This window comes from Anopheles coustani, unplaced genomic scaffold, assembly GCF_943734705.1.
Source record: "Anopheles coustani unplaced genomic scaffold, idAnoCousDA_361_x.2 scaffold_95_ctg1, whole genome shotgun sequence".
In the NCBI taxonomy this organism is placed as follows: domain Eukaryota; kingdom Metazoa; phylum Arthropoda; class Insecta; order Diptera; family Culicidae; genus Anopheles; species Anopheles coustani.
Genome location: NW_026525463.1, coordinates 239037 through 260623, shown reverse-complemented (window position 1 = coordinate 260623; position 21587 = coordinate 239037). Strand labels below are relative to the sequence as shown.

The 21587-nt window shown below is 46.1% G+C and overlaps 1 protein-coding gene across 1 annotated transcript; it reads left to right on the top strand.

Annotated features, from left to right (window-relative positions):
• The first annotated feature begins 240 nt into the window (after nt 1-240).
• On the top strand, nt 241-21370 carry LOC131271321 (uncharacterized). Its single transcript, XM_058272712.1, has 8 exons — nt 241-5579; nt 19682-19738; nt 19817-20056; nt 20135-20206; nt 20285-20536; nt 20638-20901; nt 21100-21171; nt 21250-21370. Exons 1-8 carry the CDS (start codon nt 241-243, stop codon nt 21368-21370), a joined length of 6417 nt encoding a protein of 2138 aa, XP_058128695.1.
• The last annotated feature ends 217 nt before the right edge of the window (nt 21371-21587 follow it).

Sequence of the window (21587 nt, the reverse complement as noted above, 5' to 3'; positions counted from 1 at the left end):
GTGATAAAAGGTGAAATAAAGACTAATTTGTGGTTTCTTGCCAAAAGAACTCCGACAAATCCTTTTTTTTTTTAAATCACTGCTAACATTCCACAAATTAAGCTTTCTCTAATCGAACGGTGTTGTAAATCCGAAGGGTTTACATCGCGAGTAGAGGTTTAAAGTTACCCGGTCGCAGTGAAAAGTGTTTTCGCGAATTCGTACGGTGTTATAAAACCAAAGGGTGTACATCGCGAGTCAATGGAGAACACCCAAGAAGCACTTAGTGACGCGGGGTCAGATGGAAGCGCGAGCGCAGCGTCGCCATCGCGCGCAAAACCATCGATTGTTGATCGCGAATTGGAGCTGGCGCGGAAACGCTTCGCGCTGGAGCGACGGGCGTTCGAGATCGACATCTCGAAGCGGGAGCTGGAGCTGGAGGAGCTCGCCATCGCGATCGAACGAGGTTCGGTCCAAGGCGTGCCGGGCAAATTTACCGCTCCGAGTGATCAGCAGCCCGAATACGCGATGGCGCCAGGCCACTCGTCGAGCCTGTACATTGCTCCGAGTGCGCGACCTGCCGGAACCGCGCTACCACAGGATCACTCGTTGAGCCACTTTGCCGCCACAAGTGCGCCACCGGTCGAATCCGCGATGCCGCTGGGCCACCCGTCGAGCCCGCACACTGCTCCGGGTGCGCGACCAGCCGAAGCCGCGATGGCGCCGAGCCGCCCGTCGAGCGTTCACCCCGCTCCGGGTGAACGACCTACCGTAGGTCATAGTACGGCGGGAGTCATGGCCGCGAGTGCAAGTTGGCGTCACTCGTTGGCATTTGCACCAAATCGGCTGGATTACCAGGAACGACAGTCCCAAGAATATGCGCGATGGCGGCAATACTTGGACGACTTCCACCATTCCCGTGCCGGTCGAAGCCAACCTGCCACCAGCGAGCGGCACGACGCGATGGCGGCTCCGGCAGCGGAAAATGGTGGGCCGTCGAGCACCGTGAGGGAACCATCACAGTGCACACGTGAGCTGAACGCGACACAGAAGGCGGCCAGGCGGATTACGGATGATCTACCGACGTTTTCGGGGGACATCACGCAATGGCCGATGTTTATCTCCAACTTCGAAACGTCCACCGAAGTTTGTGGATTTTCGGACGTAGAAAATATCTTCCGGCTCCAAAAGGCCCTCAAAGGACCGGCGTACGAGGCGGTGGAGCAGCTCCTTTTTTACCCAGAAGGCCTGCACGAGGCGATGAGCGTGCTGCGCGAGGAGTTCGGTCGGACGGACCTTATAATTGAGGCGCTGATCGACAAGGTGCGAAGGATGCCTGGACCACGAGTGGAGCGTTTGGAGACTGTCGCAACGTATGGAAAAGCAGTGCGAAACATGTGCGCAACCATTCGAATCTCTGGGCTGAAGGATTACGAATGTAATATCGCACTGCTGAAGGAGCTGACGGAGAAGCTTCCCCCTACGTTACGGCTTCAATGGGCGCAAACGAAGGAATTCCTGCCGGAAGTGTCGCTGACGGAATTCGGTAAGTGGATTGCGGGAGTGGCCAAGGCTGTGAGCGGCGAAATCTCCACTTTTCCCAGCAGCAGGACGCCGGACCGCCCGAGGACGGAAGCAGCTCCTCCGCGCAACAACGTGAACCGCGGGCAACAACCGACGCAACGACAACCATGGATCAACTACCACACCGCGGAGACCCGGAAGGATGGCCCCTGCGTAGTGTGCAGTGGAGAGTGCCAGTCGTTGGTGCTTTGCAGCGGTTTTCTTGCGCTCACCCCGCGGCAGCGTACGTCGCTGGTGAAAGAAAAAGCAATGTGCCAAAGGTGTCTACGAAGGCACAAGAAAACATGCCGCGTGCGGGACATTTGTGGCGAGAACGGGTGTCGCGGCAGCAACACACACTCTTCGGAGCCTGGGAAAAACGTAAACAAGGACCCAGCTGTTTACGATCAGGCGAACATCACGACGGCACACACTGGGACAAACACTACCGGATTCGCGCACACCACTACCATCATAAACGAGCCGGAACGCGCACTCGAACACTGCAACGCGCACATTAACGGCACTAACACCTTGTTTCGGTATGTACCCGTTGTAGTATACGGTGCTGGTGGAAAAAAGGTAAACACGTTCGCCTTCTTCGATGATGGAGCATCATCGTCATTTGCTGATCGTTCATTGATCGATGAGTTGGGGTTGGTTGGGGTGCCGCATCCGCTATGTTTGAAGATGACAGGAGACCGTGTGAGGCAGGAGGATGAATCGGTGGAGGTAAAGATGACCATTTCGGGGGTCCATCCCTCGGCAAAGATTTTTGAGCTCGCAAAGGTCCACACGGTGCGAAGCCTGTCCCTCTCCGAGCAGTCGGCGTGCATGGAAGAGCTGGCGAAACGATTCGAGCACCTGAAAGGCCTTCCCATAGCATCCTACGACAAGGCGGTTCCTAGGATTCTAATTGGCATTGACAACGGCCATTTAGGAATTTCCCTCAAGAGCAAGGAGGGACGGGTGGGTGAGCCAATGGCAGAGAAGACACGGTTAGGCTGGACCGTGTTTGGACCAGCTTTACCAAGTACGACTCCACCAATGCATAGCTTGTACCACATATGCTCCTGCGAGGTCGCTGATACGACGTTGGATAGCGCCCTGAAGGAGTATTTCACGTTGGACGTATGTGGGATAACTAACCCGGGTCGGTTGTTATCGAAGGACGAGGAAAGGGCGATACAGCTCCTAGAGCGCGAAACACGCCTACTGGATGGCCGATACGAGACTGGTCTGTTGTGGAAGTTCGACGACGTTAGACTTCCACCCAGCAAAGAAATGGCCTTGAGACGCCACAAGTGCCTCGTCAGGAAGCTAAAAAAAGATAAAGTTTTAGCTGAAGCAATGAAGTTAAAGATGAAGGAGTACGAAGAGAAAGGTTATATAAGGCGTATACAACCTAGTGAGCTGCTCAAGAGGGGACCAAAAGATTGGTTCCTGCCCATCTTTCCCGTCAGCAACCCAAATAAGCCCGGAAAGATTAGGGTAGTTTTCGATGCGGCAGCGAAGGCGCATGGTGATAGCCTAAACGACCACTTGCTCCCTGGTCCGGATCAGATCGTTAGTCTGGTTGGCGTGCTACATAAATTTCGCGAACACCGAGTAGCAGTTGCCGGCGATATACGGGAAATGTTTTTCCAGGTGCGTATGAAGCTTGAGGATCAGCGAAGTCAGATGTTCCTCTGGCTAGACAGCGATGACATCGATGCAGAGCCCGTAGTGTTTTCCGTCGCCGTGATGACCTTCGGGGCAACATGCTCCCCGGCAAGTGCGCACTTTGTAAAAAATCGGAACGCCGAACGATTTGCCGAAGAGTTCCCGCGGGCAGCTGAATGTATTATAGGTGAGCACTATGTAGACGACATGCTGGCGAGCGCTGAAACGGAAAAGGAAGCGATTAGTTTGGCATCAACCGTTCGCTCCATTCACGCTCAAGGCGGCTTTGAGATTCGCAACTGGGTTTCGAACTCACAACGGGTGGCGGACGAGTTACGGTTGGAAGCAGATTCCGTCGGGATCGTAAACTTGTGCTGCCAATCGGCGGTAGAGAAAGTGCTCGGCCTCTGGTGGGACACATCTTCCGACACCTTTACCTTCAAACTTAATCCCAGGCATGACGATGAGCTGCTGTCCGGGCTGAGATCACCGACTATGCGCGAGGTGCTGCGGACGTTAATGATGATCTACGACCCCCTCGGACTCATCGGCCACTTCCTGATGTTCCTGAAGATCCTCCTGCAGGATATATGGCGAAGTCACATCCAATGGGACGACATCTTGGAAGGAGCCCTTGCCGAGCAGTGGATGGCGTGGGTTGCAGTCCTGCCCACCATATCACAGGTGAGAGTCCCTAGATGCTACCGAAATGTTTCACCAGTCGACACCGTCAACATTCAGCTTCATGTGTTCTGCGATGCTAGCGAGAAAGGAATGGCAGCGGTTAGCTACTTGCGATTCGAACATAACGGGTCTATAGAGTGTGCTCTAATTGGTTCGAAAACTAAGGTGGCTCCGGTGAAGCCCATATCCATCCCACGGCTTGAGCTAAATGCTGCAGTAATTGGTTCACGACTGGCCCGCAGCATTTGTAATTCACATCGTCTAACAATTCAGCGTAAGGTTTACTGGACAGACTCCCGCAACGTTGTGTGCTGGCTTCGATCAGACCACAGACAATACAACCAATATGTTGCCTGTAGAGTTGGTGAGATCCTGGAAGCATCAGACACAAACGAATGGCGATGGGTCTCTACTAAGCTAAATGTCGCCGATGATGGGACTAAGTGGTTGAAAGCCCCGGACATGACTCCTTCAAGTCGATGGTTCCGTGGCCCTAGCTTCTTGTGGGAGGCAGAAGGAGAGTGGCCACTAGCGACGGATCCTGGAATCACATCAGCCGAGCTACGGGTGAGTCTGATGCATCATGAGGCGTTTGAACAACTCATCGACTACACCAGATTTTCGAAGTGGAAGAGACTTGTCAGAGCCGTGGCTTATGTTAACAGGTTTATTGACAACCTGCGGCGCCGAGTACGGCGCGAAGCGTCACGTAAGGAGGATTTGGATCACGACGAAGTAATTGAAGCCGAAAACACGGTAATAAGGCTTGTGCAAGCAGCGGCGTTTCCAGCGGAAGTGAAACGCCTTAGGGATACCACGAAAACAGCACACCCGTGGAAAACTCCTATCGAAAAAGATAGTACGCTGTACAAACTTACCCCGGACATCGATGAACACGGTATATTACGGGTACGTGGGCGACTGAGTGGCTGCAGGATGATCGACGAGGACCTGAAACGACCAATAATATTACCAAGGAGACACTACGCAACCGATCTGATCATCGCTGACCAGCACGAGAAGTACTTCCACACAAATCATCAAACCGTGGTAAACTACATCAGAGGTAAATACTACATACCGAGACTTCGTGTTGAATTCAACAGGGTTCGTCGAGCATGCCAACAATGCAAGGTCCGCCAGGTTCAGCCGAGTCCGCCGCTGATGGGTAATTTACCCGAACAACGTGTAGCAGTAAACCAGCGTCCGTTCTCATACTGCGGGGTCGACTATTTCGGTCCAATCACGGTTGCAGTAGGAAGACGCCGTGAGAAACGATGGGGTGTTCTATTCACCTGCATGACGGTACGAGCAGTACATATCGAGTTGGCACACTCTCTTTCGACGGAATCCTGCCTGATGGCGATACGACGCTTCGTGGCCGAACGCGGATACCCTACCGAGTTCCTGAGCGACTGTGGCACTAACTTCGTCGGAGCAGCACGCGCATTAACCTCGGAGGTCAAGTGGACATTCAATCCACCGGGTGGGCCACACTTTGGAGGGTGCTGGGAGCGGTTAGTACGTTCCGTGAAGAACACACTTCAACGGATGAATCTCCCACGCACGCCGACGGACGAAGTTTTACTAACCACACTAAAAGAAATAGAGAATGTTATCAATTCTAGGCCACTAACATACGTACCATTGAACGACCTGGATGACTCACCGATCACGCCAAACCACATCCTGTTAGGAAGCGCAGACGGGAGAAAGCCGGCCGCTGCCTTAGACGACTCCACAAAGGCAGTCAGGTCATCGTGGGTGGCTTCCCAGAGAAACGCCGACCAATTTTGGAAGCTGTGGGTCGGAAGCTATCTTCCAACACTTACCCGCAGGACTAAGTGGTTCGCGCCTACAAGACCTGCAAAAGAGGGGGATGTAGTCGTCATAGCTGATAATAACTTACCCCGAAACAGCTGGCCAAAGGGCAGAATAGTTAAAACAACCGTGGCCAAGGATGGACAGGTTCGCCGAGTTACTGTCGCGACGAATAGCGGTGTTTACGAGCGTCCCGCCACGAAAGTCGCCGTTCTCGACGTTTTACCGCATGGTTTACTAGGTGCTAGCCGACAGCAGGACGGACAGACAGAGTGACAACACTTTGTTTTGCCACTGGCCGGGGGAATGTTGCGGCTAGAACGGGACCACAACACCGTCGCTGTCGGCTGCGCCACCGTCAAAGTGACAGCTGATGCGGCCCATGCAGCAGCCATCGAGTACCGACTCTAGCCTCAGCCAAAACGGGATAAAAGGGCTGCGCAAGCCACCATTATTTTCTATTCGCGATACGTTAGCGTGATAAAAGGTGAAATAAAGACTAATTTGTGGTTTCTTGCCAAAAGAACTCCGACAAATCCTTTTTTTTTTAAATCACTGCTAACATACATACATGGCATTTCGATCCGAGGTACGCAAAAGGGCAATATGGCCGATACACGTATGTGACAAAAAGTGTGCACAAAATGCGCCACCAAGTGTAATTCCCTTACCGGCATGGCAAGCACCGTTTTGGCAAGTACTTATCTTGTTGTTACTTTGTTCCGAACACTTGGAAGCGCTTACTGGTAACGCGGAGACGATACTCGGGGATTTGGGCAAAAGGCAAGGTTAATATGCATGGTAAGCAAAAGGCGAGGTAAATATGCATGGTAAACTGCCTTTTGACCCAAAACTCACTTTTCCGTACCAGCTAGCGGAAAGCAATGTTCCGCACGAATGTTTATCGTCTCAAGGACTATCTTTCGTCCATACATGGCATTTCGATCCGAGGTACGCAAAAGGGCAATATGGCCGATAGACGTATGTGACAAAAAGTGTGCACAAAATGCGCCACCAAGTGTAATTCCCTTAACGGCATGGCAAGCACCGTTTTGGCAAGAACTTATCATGTTGGAACTTTGATCCGATCACTTGGAAGCGCTAATTTTTAACGCGAAGACGATATTCGGGGATTTGGCCAAAAGGCAAGGTTAATATGCATGGTGAGCAAAAGGCGAGGTAAATATGCATGGTAAACTGCCGTATACCCAAAATCTCACTTTTCCATACGAGCTAGCGGAAAGCAATCTTGGGCACGAATGTTTATCGCCACGAGGCCTTTCTTTCGTCCATATCCCAAGCGCCACAAGCTTCGGGTCGAGATAGGGAATTCAATGGGCAAGAGCGAGATGGTGATATCCTTGTCTCTTTTACACCAACGCAGAAATTTCCCCGTCCCGCCACCGCCAGAAATCTCTCCTTACCGCGCCCATCTGTTGCCGCGGCAGCCGATCCGAACTGAAAAATCGATTTTTGTGATTGGCTAGTCGAATCCTCATGTGTGAAGTCATCAAAGTGCGCATGCGCAAGTTGCATACGAAGTTTAAATGCCCTGCGCGATCGGGTCTTCGAAGACCCAGCGCGAGCGATCGAAAACCCAGCGCGAGCAATCGTAGACCAGTCGAATACCCAGCGCGGTCGAATACCCAGGGCCTTTTGCCCAAAAACTCACTTTTTCGTACGAGCTAGCGGAAAAAAATGTATGGCACGAATGTTTATCGCTACGTGACCTATCTTTCGACCATGTAAAGCATTTCGATACGAGGTATGCAAAAGGGCGATATGGCCGATACACGTATGTGACAAAAGTGTGCACAAAATGCGCCACCGCGTGTAATTCCCTTAACGGCATGGCAAGCACTGTTTTGGCAAGTACTTATCATGTTGGAACTTTGCTTCGAACACTTGGAAGCGCTAACTGGTAACGCGGAGACGATATTCGGGGATTTGGGCAAAAGGCAAGGTTAATATGCATGGTGAGCAAAAGGCGAGGTAAATATGCAAGGTAAACTGCCTTTTGCCCAAAAACTCACTATTTCGTACGAGTTAGCGGAAAGCAATGTTCGGCACGAATGTTTATCGCCACGAGGCCTATCTTTCTTTCATACATGGCATTTCGATCCAAGGTACGCAAAAGGGCGATATGGCCGATACACGTATGTGACAAAAAGTGTGCACAAAATGCGCCACCGCGTGTAATTCCCTTAACGGCATGGCAAGCACCGTTTTGGCAAGTACTTATCATGTTGGAACTTTGATCGGAACACTTGCAAGCGATAACTGGTAACGCGGAGATGATATTCGGGGATTTGGGCCAAAGGCAAGGTTAATATGCATGGTGAGCAAAAGGCAAGGTAAATATGCATGGTAAACTGCCTTTTGCCCAAATACTCACTTTTGCGTACTAGCTAGCCGAAAGCAATGTTCTGCACGAATGTTTATCGCCACATGGCCTTTCTTTCGTCCATATACGGCATTTCGATCCGATGTACGCAAAAGGGCGATATGGCCGATACACGTATGTGACAAAAAGTGTGCACAAAATGCGCCACCAAGTGTAATTCCCTTAACGGCATGGCAAGCACCGTTTTGGCAAGTACTTATCATGTTGGAACTTTGATCCGAACACTTCAAAGCGCTAACTGGTAACGCGGAGACGATATTCGGGGATTTGGGCAAAAGGCAAGGTTAATATGCATGGTGAGCAAAAGGCAAGGTAAATATGCATGGTAAACTGCCGTATACACAAAAACTCACTTTTCCGTACGAGCTAGCGGAAAGCAATGTTCCGCACGAATGTTTATCGCTACGAGGCCTATCTTTCGTCCATATACGGTATTTCGATCCGAGGTACGCAAAAGGGTGATATGGCCGATACACTCATGTGACAAAAAGTGTGCACAAAATGCGCCACCGCGTGTAATTCCCTTAACGACATGGCATGCACCGTTTTGGCAAGTACTTATCATGTTGAAACTTTGATCGGAACACTTGGAAGCGCTAACTGGTAACGCGGAGACGATATTCGGGGATTTGGGCAAAAGGCAAGGTTAATATGCATGGTGAGCAAAAGGCAAGGTAAATATGCATGGTAAACTGCCTTTTGCCCAAAAACTCACTTTTGCGTACTAGCTAGCCGAAAGCAATGTTCTGCACGAATGTTTATCGCCACATGGCCTTTCTTTCGTCCCTTGACGGCATTTCGATTCGAGGTACGCAAAAGGGCGATATGGCCGATACACGTATGTGACAAAAAGTGTGCACAAAATGCGCCACGAAGTGTAATTCCCTTAACGGCATGGCAAGCACCGTTTTGGCAAGTACTTATCATGTTGTAACTATGATCAGAACACTTGGTAGCGCTAACTGGTAACGCGGAGACGATATTCGGGGATTTGCGCAAAAGGCAAGGTTAATATGCATGGTGAGCAAAAGGCAAGGTAAATATGCATGGTAAACTGCCGTATACACAAAAACTCACTTTTCCGTACGAGCTAGCGGAAAGCAATGTTCCGCACGAATGTTTATTGCTACGAGGCCTATCTTTCGTCCATATACGGTATTTCGATCCGAGGTACGCAAAAGGGTGATATGGCCGATACACTCATGTGACAAAAAGTGTGCACAAAATGCGCCACCGCGTGTAATTCCCTTAACGGCATGGCAAGCACTGTTTTGGCAAGTACTTATCATATTGGAGCTTTGATCCGAACACTTGGAAGCGCTAACTGGTAACGCGGAGACAATATTTTTGGATTTGGGCAAAAGCCAAGGTTAATATTCATGGTGAGCAAAAGGCGAGGTAATTATGCAAGGTAAACTGCCTTTTGCCCAAATACTCACTTTTGCGTACTAGCTAGCGGAAAGCAATGTTCGGCACGAATGTTAATCGCCACGAGGCCTATCTTTCGTCCATATACGGCATTTCGATCCGATGTACGCAAAAGGGCGATATGGCCGATAAACGGATGTGACAAAAAGTGTACACAAAATGCGCCACCAAGTGTAATTCCCAGAACGGCATGGCAGTGACCGTTTTGGCAAGTACTTATCATGTTGGAACAGTGCTTTGGACACTTGGAAGCGCTAACTGGTAACGCGGAGACGATATTCGGGGATTTGGCCAACAGGCAAGGTTAATATGCATGGTGAGCAAAAGGCGAGGTAAATATGCATGGTAAAATATACGTCAGCTGCACCTACCGGTCGACCCGGAGTCCCGGAGTCGTTGGAATCGAGAGTACGACCCGGAGCGCTCCGGGTCGGTTACGGATCGCTCCGACCCGATAGGTTCGGGTCGACCCGCTCATCACTAACCTTGAGCTGTTTTGGCCATACTGCGGTGCACACCATGAATCACCGATAACTCAACTTTGTAGGCCAGCTACCGCCTTGACCCTGCGAATTTTTTGTTGGACATATCACGTACTGATTATAAATGTTCTACGTCAACTTGCTATCATTTCTTCAACTTGCCGGTATTCTTGGTCAAAGTCCCATTCCATTAGTGCAATTCATTAGTGCAAAAAGCAACGTTCGGGACGAATGTTTTTCTTTCAGGTTTTCGGCTTAGTTGTAGATCGTGACGAGGTGAGACTATTTGCTTATTATTCATTTTTCCCTCCGATCCCTCTTACCCCCCGCAAATCGTCCAACAAAGTGCACTTTGTGCGACTTAGTTCCCAAATTTTGTGGTCATCAACCAATATCTTCGTGTTCTTTCAAGTTAGCTTATTCAAACTAAAGGCTTTGAATGAGTTTCGGATTTCTTAAATAATAAAGGATATTTGTTTCGATTTCATCAAATTTTTTTTTGCATTTTTTTAAGTTCATAATCAATTGTCATTTTAACAGTATAAACTTCTCACATTTTAAAAATTGAAGCCTTATTAAAAATTCAACTGATAAAGGGGTGAAGCTGGGAATTTTGAATTCAAATTATTGAATAAAAAAGAAATGGTAAGAAATGGTCTTTAAGAATTAATGTTAAAAAACCCAAAGTGCGGCATTCCACGTTTTCGAATTATTAAGGAAATCCGCGATCGCCGCTTTTCACTCGCAGGAATAGTTTGCGTATGCATATTTACCTTGCCTTTCCCCCTTGCCAACTCAACGGTGCGTGGGTGAGGAGGTGGGTTGGGGAGGAAGGGAGGTGGTCGTGGCCAGGGTCCTGCACAACCCACGGGGGATACCTGGGCACCAGCTGGGCTCAAAACACCGTTACCACCAACGTTCCCTTAATCTTGGGCCGAAAAACTGCTTGTTGGGACAGAAATTTAAATTGTTCCCCATTGACAGGAATTAAATTTTATCCCCATTGACAGAAAAATTAATGTTTCTGGTACTAAAGTTTTTCACTCATTGTTTCGTTTGCTTTGCTTCGATCCACTTGCGGTTTGCGCCAAAAATTTTGTTATATTTTTCCGCGTCTTTTGCAAACTCACAAGACCGTAAAATCTTGAAAAACTTTTCCTAGAACTTTCCGACTGACAAGTTATCAAAAAGTTTTTCTCTCGCAGTTTGGTCAATTTTCCACCGATTTGTTCGCAGTTTGCACCGAAATTTTCTTGTTTTCTTCAGCGTTGTTTGTCATCTCACACGACCACAAAATTTTGAAAATAGTTTCCACGAATATTCCGACATAAGAGGTACCTTAAGCTGTTTTGACCTTACTTGGGTGCATACCATGAATCACCGATAACTCCACTTTGGAGGCAAGCTACCACCTTTTTTTATTGGGCATATCACGCACTAATTATAAATGTTCTACGTCAACTTGGTATCTCTTCTTCAACTTGCCGGTATTCTTGGTCAAAGTCCCATTTCATTAGTTTAAGGACGCATTTTGCTCTATGTTTCACTAATAGCTTCGCGCCTGGACTTGCTGATTTTTTGCTCACATTTTTCCTTAATTGTCCCATTCAAGACTTTTCTAATTCTTTTCCTTTTTTGTCGCTCAGACGCAAACCGTCCGAGTTATAATTCATGAAAGGTACCTAACCTTGGTACACCAAGTGTACGCCAAGAACGATCATCAGGCCATATGACCAACTTGCAGCCCTCTGACCAGGTTGTCCCCATGTAATAAGTGTTTCGTATACGCCCATCTAATTTTAAAATAGTTTTCGCTTAACAACTATCTCATAGCACCTGGGCGGTATTCGTGGTTCAAGTATGATTTTGGCAAGTGCCGGCCAAGGCGCATTTTGTGCACTTTTTTAGTCACAAACGTGTATCGGCCATATCGCCCTTTTGCGTACCTCGGATCGAATTCCATGTATGGAAGAAAGATAGGCCTTGTGGCGATAAACATTCGTACCGAACATTGCTTTCCACTAGCTCGTACGGAAAAGTGAGTTTTCGTTCAAAAGGCAGTTTAACATGTATATTTACCTTGCCTTTTGCTCACCATGCATATTTACCTTGCCTTTTGCCCAAATCCCCGATTATCGTCTCCGCGTTACCAGTTAGCGCTTTCAAGTGTCCAAAGCAAAGTTCCAACATGATAAGTACTTGCCAAAACAGTGCTTGCCATGCCGTTAAGGGAATTACACTTGGTGGCGCATTTTGTGCACACTTTTTGTCACATGAGTGTATCGGCCATATCACCCTTTTGCGTACCTCGGATCGAAATACCGTATATGGACGAAAGATAGGCCTCGTAGCGATAAACATTCGTGCGGAACATTGCTTTCCGCTAGCTAGTACGGAAAAGTGAGTTTTTGGGCAAAAGACAGTTTACCATGCATATTTACCTTGCCTTTTGCTCACCATGCATATAAGCCTTGCCTTTAGCCCAAATCCCCGAATATCGTCTCCGCTTTACCAGTTAGCGCTTGCAAGTGTCCAAAGCAAAGTTCCAACATGATAAGTTCTTGCCAAAACAGTGCTTGCCAATGCCGTTAAGGGAATTACACTTGGTGGCGCATTTTGTGCATACTTTTTGTCACATACGTGTATCGGCCATTTCACCCTTTTGCGTACCCCGGATCGAAATGCCGTATATGAACGAAAGATAGACCTCGTGGCGATAAATATTCGTGCCGAACATTCCTTTCCGCTAGCTCGTACGGAAAAGTGAATTTTTGGGCAAGAGGCAGTTTACCATGCATATTTACCTCGTCTTTTGCTCACCATGCATATTAACCTTGCCTTTTGCCCAAATCCCCGAATATCGTCTCCGCGTTACCAGTTAGCGCTTCCAAGTGTTCGGAACAAAGTTACAACAAGATAAGTACTTGCCAAAACGGTGCTTGCCATGCCGGTCCGGGAATTTCACGCGGTGGCGCATTTTGTGCACACTTTTTGTCACATACGTGTATCGGCCATATCGCCCTTTTGCGTACCTCGGATCGAAATGCCATATATGGACGAAAGATAGGCCTCGTGGCGATAAACATTCGTGCTGAACATTGCTTTCCGCTAGCTCGTACGGAAAAGTGAGTTTTTGGGCAAGAGGCAGTTTACCATGCATATTTACCTCGCCTTTTACTTACCATGCATATTAACCTTGCTTTTTGGCCAAATCCCCCAATATCGTCTCCGCGTTACCAGTTAGCGCTTCCAAGTGTTCGGAGCAAAGTTTCAACATGATAAGTACTTGCCAAAACGGTGCTTGCCATTCCTTTAAGGGAATTAAACTTGGTGGCGCATTTTGTGCACACTTTTTGTCACACACGTGTATCGGCCATATCGCCCTTTTGCGTACCTCGGATCGAAATGCCGTATATGGACGAAAGATAGGCCTCGTGGCGATAAACATTCGTGCTGAACATTGCTTTCCGCTAGCTCGTACGGAAAAGTGAGTTTTTGGGCAAGAGGCAGTTTACCATGCATATTTACCTCGCCTTTTGCTTACCATGCATATTAACCTTGCCTTTTGGCCAAATCCCCGAATATCGTCTCCGCGTTACCAGTTAGCGCTTCCAAGTGTTCGGATCAAAGTTCCAACATGATAAGTACTTGCCAAAACGGTGCTTGCCATGCCGGTCAGGGAATTTCACGCGGTGGCGCATTTTGTGCACACTTTTTGTCACATACGTGTATCGGCCATATCGCCCTTTTGCGTACCTTGGATCGAAATGCCGTATATGGATGAAAGATAGGCCTTGTGGCGATAAACATTCGTGCTGAACATTGCTTTCCGCTAGCTAGTACGCAAAAGTGAGTTTTTGGGCAAAAGGCAGTTTACCGAAGGCCAGTTACTTTGCATGGAAACGTAAATATCTCCCAAACTAGAAAAGCTAGAAGGATGCCAAGAGCATCGAACGAAAGGAAATTAAATTTCAAACAAAAAACATGTTTAGCAAATTAACGATAGGACAAAAGACAAAAAAGTTATAAACGTTTGAAGGTGCATGGGTTGGAAAAAGTGGCCATGGCCAGGAATGAAGGGACCGGTTTCTATAGGGTTTTCGTTGAAGGCGAGAATTTATGCTAAGTCTTTCGGCAAGAAGAAGAAGAAACCAAGGTCTTCGGCAAAACGTGAATATCTCGAAAACTAGAAGAGCTAGAAGGACGCCCGAGGCAGCAAACGAAAGGTAATTAAATTCTACACAATATAAAAGGAAAAAAGACACGGATTGGTAGAAAGACAACGAAGTTATAAGCGTTTGAAGGTGCAAGGGTTTGAAAAGCGCTTTACATGAAAAAAACGTTAATATCTCCGAGACTAGTAGAGCTAGAAGGACACCAAGGGCAGCAAACGAAAGGAAATTAAATTTGCGACACCAAACATGGGGGTCAAATTGAAGATCGGACGAAAGACAAAAAAGTTATAAGCGTTTGAAGGTGCAAAGGTTGAAAAAAGTGATACACATACGTGTATCGGCCATATCGCCCTTTTTTGTACCTCGGATCGAAATGTCGTAAATGGACGAAAGATAGGCCTCGTGGCGATAAACATTTGTGCCGAAAATTGCTTTCCGCTAGCTCGTACGGAAAAGTGAGTTTTTGGGCTAAAGACAGTTTACTATGCATATTTACCTCGCCTTTTGCTCACCATGCATATAAACCTTGCCATTTGCCCAAATCCCCCAATATCGTCTCCGCGTTACCAGTTAGCGCTTCCAAGTGTTTGGAGCAAAGTTTCAACATGATAAGTACTTGCCAAAACAGTGCTTGCCATGCCGGTCAGGGAATTACACTTGGTGGCGCATTTTGTGCACACTTTTTGTCACATACGTGAATTGGCCATATCGCCCTTTTGCGTACCTCGGATCGAAATGCCGTATATGGACGAAAGATAGGCCTTGTGGCGAATAACATTCGAGCCGAACATTGCTTTCCGCTAGCTCAAACGAAAAAGTGAGTATTTGGGCAAAAGGCAGTTTACCATGCATATTTACCTCGCCTTTTGCTCACCATGTATATTAACCTTGCCGTTTGGCCAAGTCCCCGAATATCGTCTCCACGTTACCAGTTAGCGCTTCCAAGTGTTCGGATCAAAGTTCCAACATGATAAGTACTTGCCAAAACGGTGCTTGCCATGCCGTTCCGGGAATTACACGCGTTGGCGCATTTTGTGCACACTTTTTGTCACACACGTGTATCGGCCATGGACGAACGATAGGCCTTGTAACGATTCAAATTCAAGCCGAAGATTCCTTTCCGCTAGCTCTTACGGAAAAGTGAGTTTTTTGGTATTCGGCAGTTTAACATGCATATTTACCTCGCCTTTTGCTCACCATGTATATTAACCTTGCCGTTTGGCCAAGTCCCCGAATATCGTCTCCGCGTTATCAGTAAGCGCTTGCAAGTGTCCAAAGCAAAGTTCCAACATGATAAGTACTTGCCAAAACGGTGCTTGCCATGCCGTTATGGGAATTACACTTGGTGGCGCATTTTGTGCACACTTTTTGTCACATACGTGTATCGGCCATATCGCCCTTTTGCGTACCTCGGATCGAAATGCCGTATATCGACGAAAGATAGGCCATGTGGCGATAAACATTCGTGTCGAACATTGCTTTCCACTAGCTCGTACGGAAAAGTGAGTTCTTGGGTATACGGCAGTTAACCATGCATATTTACTTCGCCATATGGCCAAGTTTGCGCCACGAACGGTCAACGACCCATATGACCGAGTTAAGTTCATGGGAAAAAAATGTTGTCCTCAGAGTATGAGTGCAGAAGCGACGAACGAACTAAGCAGACTGACCTTGAATTATCGAATTGGTTCTTTCAAGGTCAGGATCGCTCGGTGCACACGTCGCGTGGCTGGAATTCGGCGGAAAAAGAACCGTTAGTATGATTTGCGCGACGCCGTTAACACATTGGTGGTATTGACCTTCCAGAAGAAACTGGTTCGGTACGGTAGCATACCGGTTGCGGTGTGCTTGGCGAATACGTTAGCTTCCTTAAATTCGGAGAAAAATAAACCGATGGTTCAACTAGGTCCCGGCCATATCCCCCTCTTTAACTGCTTCGTTTACTAACACCAATGGAATGGATCGCGCTTGAATGTGGAGAAATGGTTTAACTAGCTAAGCAAAAGCGAAACGTTAGCCTACTTAAATTCGGAGAAAAATAAACCGTTGGTTTGACTTGGTCCCGGCCATGTCCCCCTATTTTACTGCTTCGTTTACTAACACCAATGGAATAGATCGCCCTTGAATGTGGAGTAATGGTTTACTAGCAAAGCAAAAGCGAAACGTTAGCAGGTTTTTCCATCACAATTTTGTCAATACTTTATGCGCATTTTATGAACACTAAAAAAAAGTGAAAACCCAGTGCGGCACATTTGGCGTCACGGGGCGTAGTCTCAGGTGCTAACCCATTATTTTCATGAAAACATATTTTTTTCGAACAACCCAGCAAAACGCACATAAAAAGACGCGTAAAACTATTTTGAATTGAACGCCGCAAACCGCAGTTCGATCGGATGGGATTTGAGGGAAAGAGAAGCAAAAAACTGGTGTTTGGATACGTGGTTCGGGAAAAATTGGTCGCAAAAAATTTTCGAGTTCGCAGTCGATCCAAATACCAATAGACGCGCAAAATTATTTCAAAATTTTTAGTAAAAACCGTAGACCAATTGGGGGAAAACTGACGAAGATTTTAGCAAAAAACTTTTCGACGTCTGGAATGTTCGGTAGTCCAATCGGCCCCGCTGGCAAATCAACTACTCGAATCTAGCCCCGCTGTCAACCGAAGTACTCGAATTTTTCGAGCAAAATCGAGAAAGCACGAAAAGTGTAGGAAAGATGGTTTTAAGTGTCGGTGGTGCAAAAGGGACCAACGTTGGTGCGCCCGAACATACCCCACCAACCACCCTTTACCCCCCACATCTTACCGCACTGCTCCAACGAACTTACTCCGCGGGATAATTTCCCGTACCCATGAACTCAATCCGCGGTACGTCACCCATACCCACCGTTCCGGCTGTATTTATCCGATCATCACGCACGGGGGTGGTTTAACTTTGTATTCTGGATACCGAATAGATACGCTATGCTTCGAAACGCTTACTGGTCTACTTTCCAAAATAGATTTTTTTCGGAACGTACCAAGCACGGGACCTTTATCTCCAAAGTTGTTTTGGTTTGGTTGGAATAACGTCAAAAATGCTTCGAACCATCTCCAAAGTTGTTTTAGTTTTGTTGGAATTACGGAAAAAGTGCTTCGTACCATCTCCAAAGTTGTTTCGTTTTGTTGGAATTACGTAAAAAGTGCTTCGAACCATATTAAAAGTTGTTTTAGTTTGGTTGAATTACGTAAAAAGTGCTTCGAACCATCTCCAAAGTTGTTTTAGTTTGGTTGTTAGTACGTAAAAAATGCTTCAAAGTTGCTTTGGTGTGGTTGGGAATACATAAAAAGTGCTCCGAACCACCTTGGAATTTGCTTTGGTGTGGTTGGGAATACGTAAAAAGTGCTCCGAACCACCTTCAACGTTGCTTTGGTGTGGTTGGGAATACGTAAAAAGTGCTTCGAACCACCTTGGAAGTTGTTTTGGTGTGGTTGAGAATACGTTAAAAGTGCTCCAAACAACCTTCAAAGTTGTTTTAGTTTTGTTGGAATTACGTAAAAGGTGCTTCGAACCACCTAGGAAGTTGTTTTGATGTGAACGAGAATTAAAAAAAAAGCTCCGAACCACCTTCAACGTTGCTTTAATGTGGTTGGGAATACGTAAAAAGTGCTCCGAACCACCTTCAAAATTGTTTTGGTGTGGTAAGAAATACGTAGAAAGTGCTTTGAACCACCTAGGAAGTTGTTTTGATGTGGTCGGGTATTTATAAAAGGTGTTCCGAACCACCTTCAAAGTTGTATTGGTGTCGTCGGGAATACGTAGAAAGTGCTTCGAACCACCTTCAAAATTGTTTTGGTTTGGTTGGAATTACGTAAAAAGTGCTCCGAACAACCTTCAAAGTTGTCATGGTTGCAGGGCGGTATGATGTGGGGGTACGGGGTGGATGGGGTATGTTTGGCCACACCAACATTGGTAACTCGTGCACCACCGACATTTAAAACCATCTTTCCTACACATTCCGTGCTTGCTCGACTTTGCTCGAAAAATTCGAGTACTCCGGTGGACAGGAGGGCGAGATTCGAGTGCTTGATTTGCCAGCAGGGCCGGTTTGATAACCGAATAGTCCAGACGTTCCTACACACCTTGATCATGTTTTTACCTCTAGTTCAAGTATCTTATGGAAATCCTACCTTAAGTCTTAAGCACCATGAAAAATGACATCTGTCAGAATCGACCACGAGGTAGATTCTCTTTTGCTTCCGACCTCCGAGCAGTACGGACGACTTTAAAAGTGAGAAACGTGAAAAGTGAAGAAAGTGAAAAACTCAAGTGATTCCAGAAAAGTGAGTGAAGTTTTAGTAAAAATCGCTTCCAAAACGGTAAAGATTTGCCGAATCGGATATTGATTCAAAATCGGCACATCGGGTCACACTAGTTGAAAAACATTAAAAACATGTCATGTGGTCAAGCAAAGTTGATAATTTTTATTTTAAGTGCTCAATGATGTGTTGTAAAGGATTGTGCAGTGAAAACCACAGAAGCATTTACTTTAAACTAGAATTTTGACAAAAAAAAAAAATATTTAACACCATGGGTATTTCCGGACCGACACGCCCAACCAGCACAGTGACTGCTCGAGACTGCTCGAAAGTTTCGAGCAAGTGCAGGAAACAACCTGAAAGTTAGGGGAAAACTGGTTTGAGCTTCTGTTCCGGGCAAGTGACCACTCTGGTTTTACCAGAACACACCCTACACTCCCGCTCAAACCCAAGCCCCACCTATTTCCCCCCAGGCCTTAGTCAAGGTTCTATCTGGGACAGGAAAAAATTTAGAATTGGCCTGCTATATCGAGCAGCGTTTAAAGATGCTTTAATAACTGTTTATATTTAAAACGATGGTTTTTGTTTTGTTATCTAATTGTTTTGTTTTTTTTTCAGTACGACGACGCAAAACATGGATAACAAAAATGCTGAGAAGCCAAAATACGTGCCGCTTCAACTGAGCGAATATTTTATGCACAAGTATTCTAATAAAAGTGAATCCATTCCGGCGGTTGCGTGGCGCAAGGCAGCCATTAAGAAGTTTAAGGAATTGACTGTCGCACAGAAACAGGCGCTGCAAAACGAGCTTAGCAAAAAACAAGCAGCGTTTGTAACAAAAATGGCTGACTTCATCGACTTGCTCCCGTCAGAAAAAAAGCCTCGCCACCGGCAAATGCTGACACACTACGTGCAGTCAATGCGCTGTGCAATCAGCAGCGATGTCCATTCTGCTGCATCATCTGACAGGCAAGCAGAAACGTAAGTTTTTCATTTTAATAAATTGAAGCTTTCATTGCGATGTGTTTTCGCACGTAAAGCAAAATTGGTTCGCTAAGGATAGAAATGTTTTGTACAATGAAGGCGTTCAGTAAACACATAGAACAGTTCTTTAGCACGCTGGTGTGCAACTTTGTTTTGAATGTTTCATTGCTTAGATTGACAAGTTTTTTTTTTATATTTTTAGGGTTACCGGTCCGACACAGATGCTTCACTCGTTACATTTTCAGGAGCCACCACCAAGGTATTTCTTGAAAAAACGTTTTTGCGTCGACAATGGTCCTTAACACAATACTAAACTGTTTCTGCCTATTTCCAACAGCAATTTGCTTCAATTTTTTAAAAACTTCCTTTATTTTGGTGATCCGATGGATTGCACAAAAACCTTCGAGGGGCTGTCAAGACGACTAAAGTGCATCATTGAAACAGTCAAGAATAACGCGCAACAACTTTTCCTGCAGGAGGCGGGACAATATATTGAAAGCCTACCTAATCCTGCTAGAAAGGAATATATACGCTTTCTGAAAGAAACACTTATTCACGAAAGGAGTGGCAAGGAAGGGTAAGAAAAGTTGTTTGGCCAAGATGCTGATGAATGTATTTAAAAAAATACTTCTTTTTACTAACTCATTCGTAACAGGCCGGGCGCGACGTTTACAGGGAAAACACCTCCAATCAGCGCAAGCTTGCGGGAACCCACCCTTCCACCAAGGTAAGAATGCCACAACAACGTTCGCTTTAATTTGTCGTCAAGTGCGAAACTAAATCATTCCCAAATTGTATTTCACAGAACATCGCTTGAGTTTTATGCACGCTTCATATACACTGGGAAAGCAAGCAGTCTGAGCAAGTCGTTTAAAAATCTTTCCGATGCCTCGAAGGACATCATCGCCAGGAACCGTAAAGACATGCAGCAACAATACTTCGCCGCACTAAAACAATTTTTGAATATGCTTCCAAAGCAGAAAGCGAAGGTTTATATAAGATACCTGCAGCTGAAGGCCAAGGAGAAAACCGAGTGTCAGACTTTGTTGCTCAAAAGGTTTGTAAAAAGGTCTTTGCTGTTTTCTATTTTCATAATCCAATTCTATTGAAATACCATATGGAATTCTCTTAATCCTTTTTTTTTTCAACTGATTTTAGAAATGATGCAGTCAAACTGGTACAAGACGATCCGTCCGCATCACCTAATCCAGATACTGAATTCAACGCAAAGGAAGCTTCCACCATAGAAGAACTCCCCTTCTCGGACTCAACTAATCCAGTTCCGCCAGAGGGAGAAACTCTGCCACCGCATACGACTGAAGGAAAGCGGTTGAAATCAATCCTCAAGCGAAAGATTGATATTGCTGCTTCGGGTATGGCGGAGTTACCTAAGAAAAAGGTAACATTTGAGTTGGCAGAAAGGTAAATATCTATTCGGAGGAAAGGATAATTACTATCATGCATGTCATTCTGATAAGCAAATTTTGGTTTTATAAGACTATTTTACCCTCTAGTCTCGTTTGAGAAATTTTAAAGTTTTGGAGTTTAGTTAGATTTCAGCTATATTAACATTTTTTTAAATGACAATAACATTCAAGTTTCTTTCTATTTTTTTCGTAGGGAAAGCGAACAATCAACGTCTCGCGATAATCGACGTTCCGGAGTTTTGCCGAAGCGAAAAGTTACACCAACGTAGGTTTCATTACTTAAAAGGTTTTAAGACATTACGTGATTTTAACTATTATCTACGATTTTTTCAACTTTTTCTAGCGATATTGCTGAATTTCACAAAAAATACTTATTTTTTGGGAAACCTGAAGAGCACGCAGCCGAGTACGCAAACTATTCCAGCGAGTGCAAAGCGGCGATCGAGGAGTTCCTTAAAAATTAGAAAACGTGGAATGCCGCACTTTGGGTTTTTAACATAATTTCTAAAAGACCATTTCTTACCATTTCTTTTATATTCAATGATTATAATTCAAAATTTAAAAAAAGCGATTTTAAGTATATTGAATTAGTAGGCGAAAAATCGCACTACTTTTTTAGTTGAATTTTTAATAAGGCTTCATTATTTTAAAATGTGAGAAGTTTATACTTTAAAAAAGAAA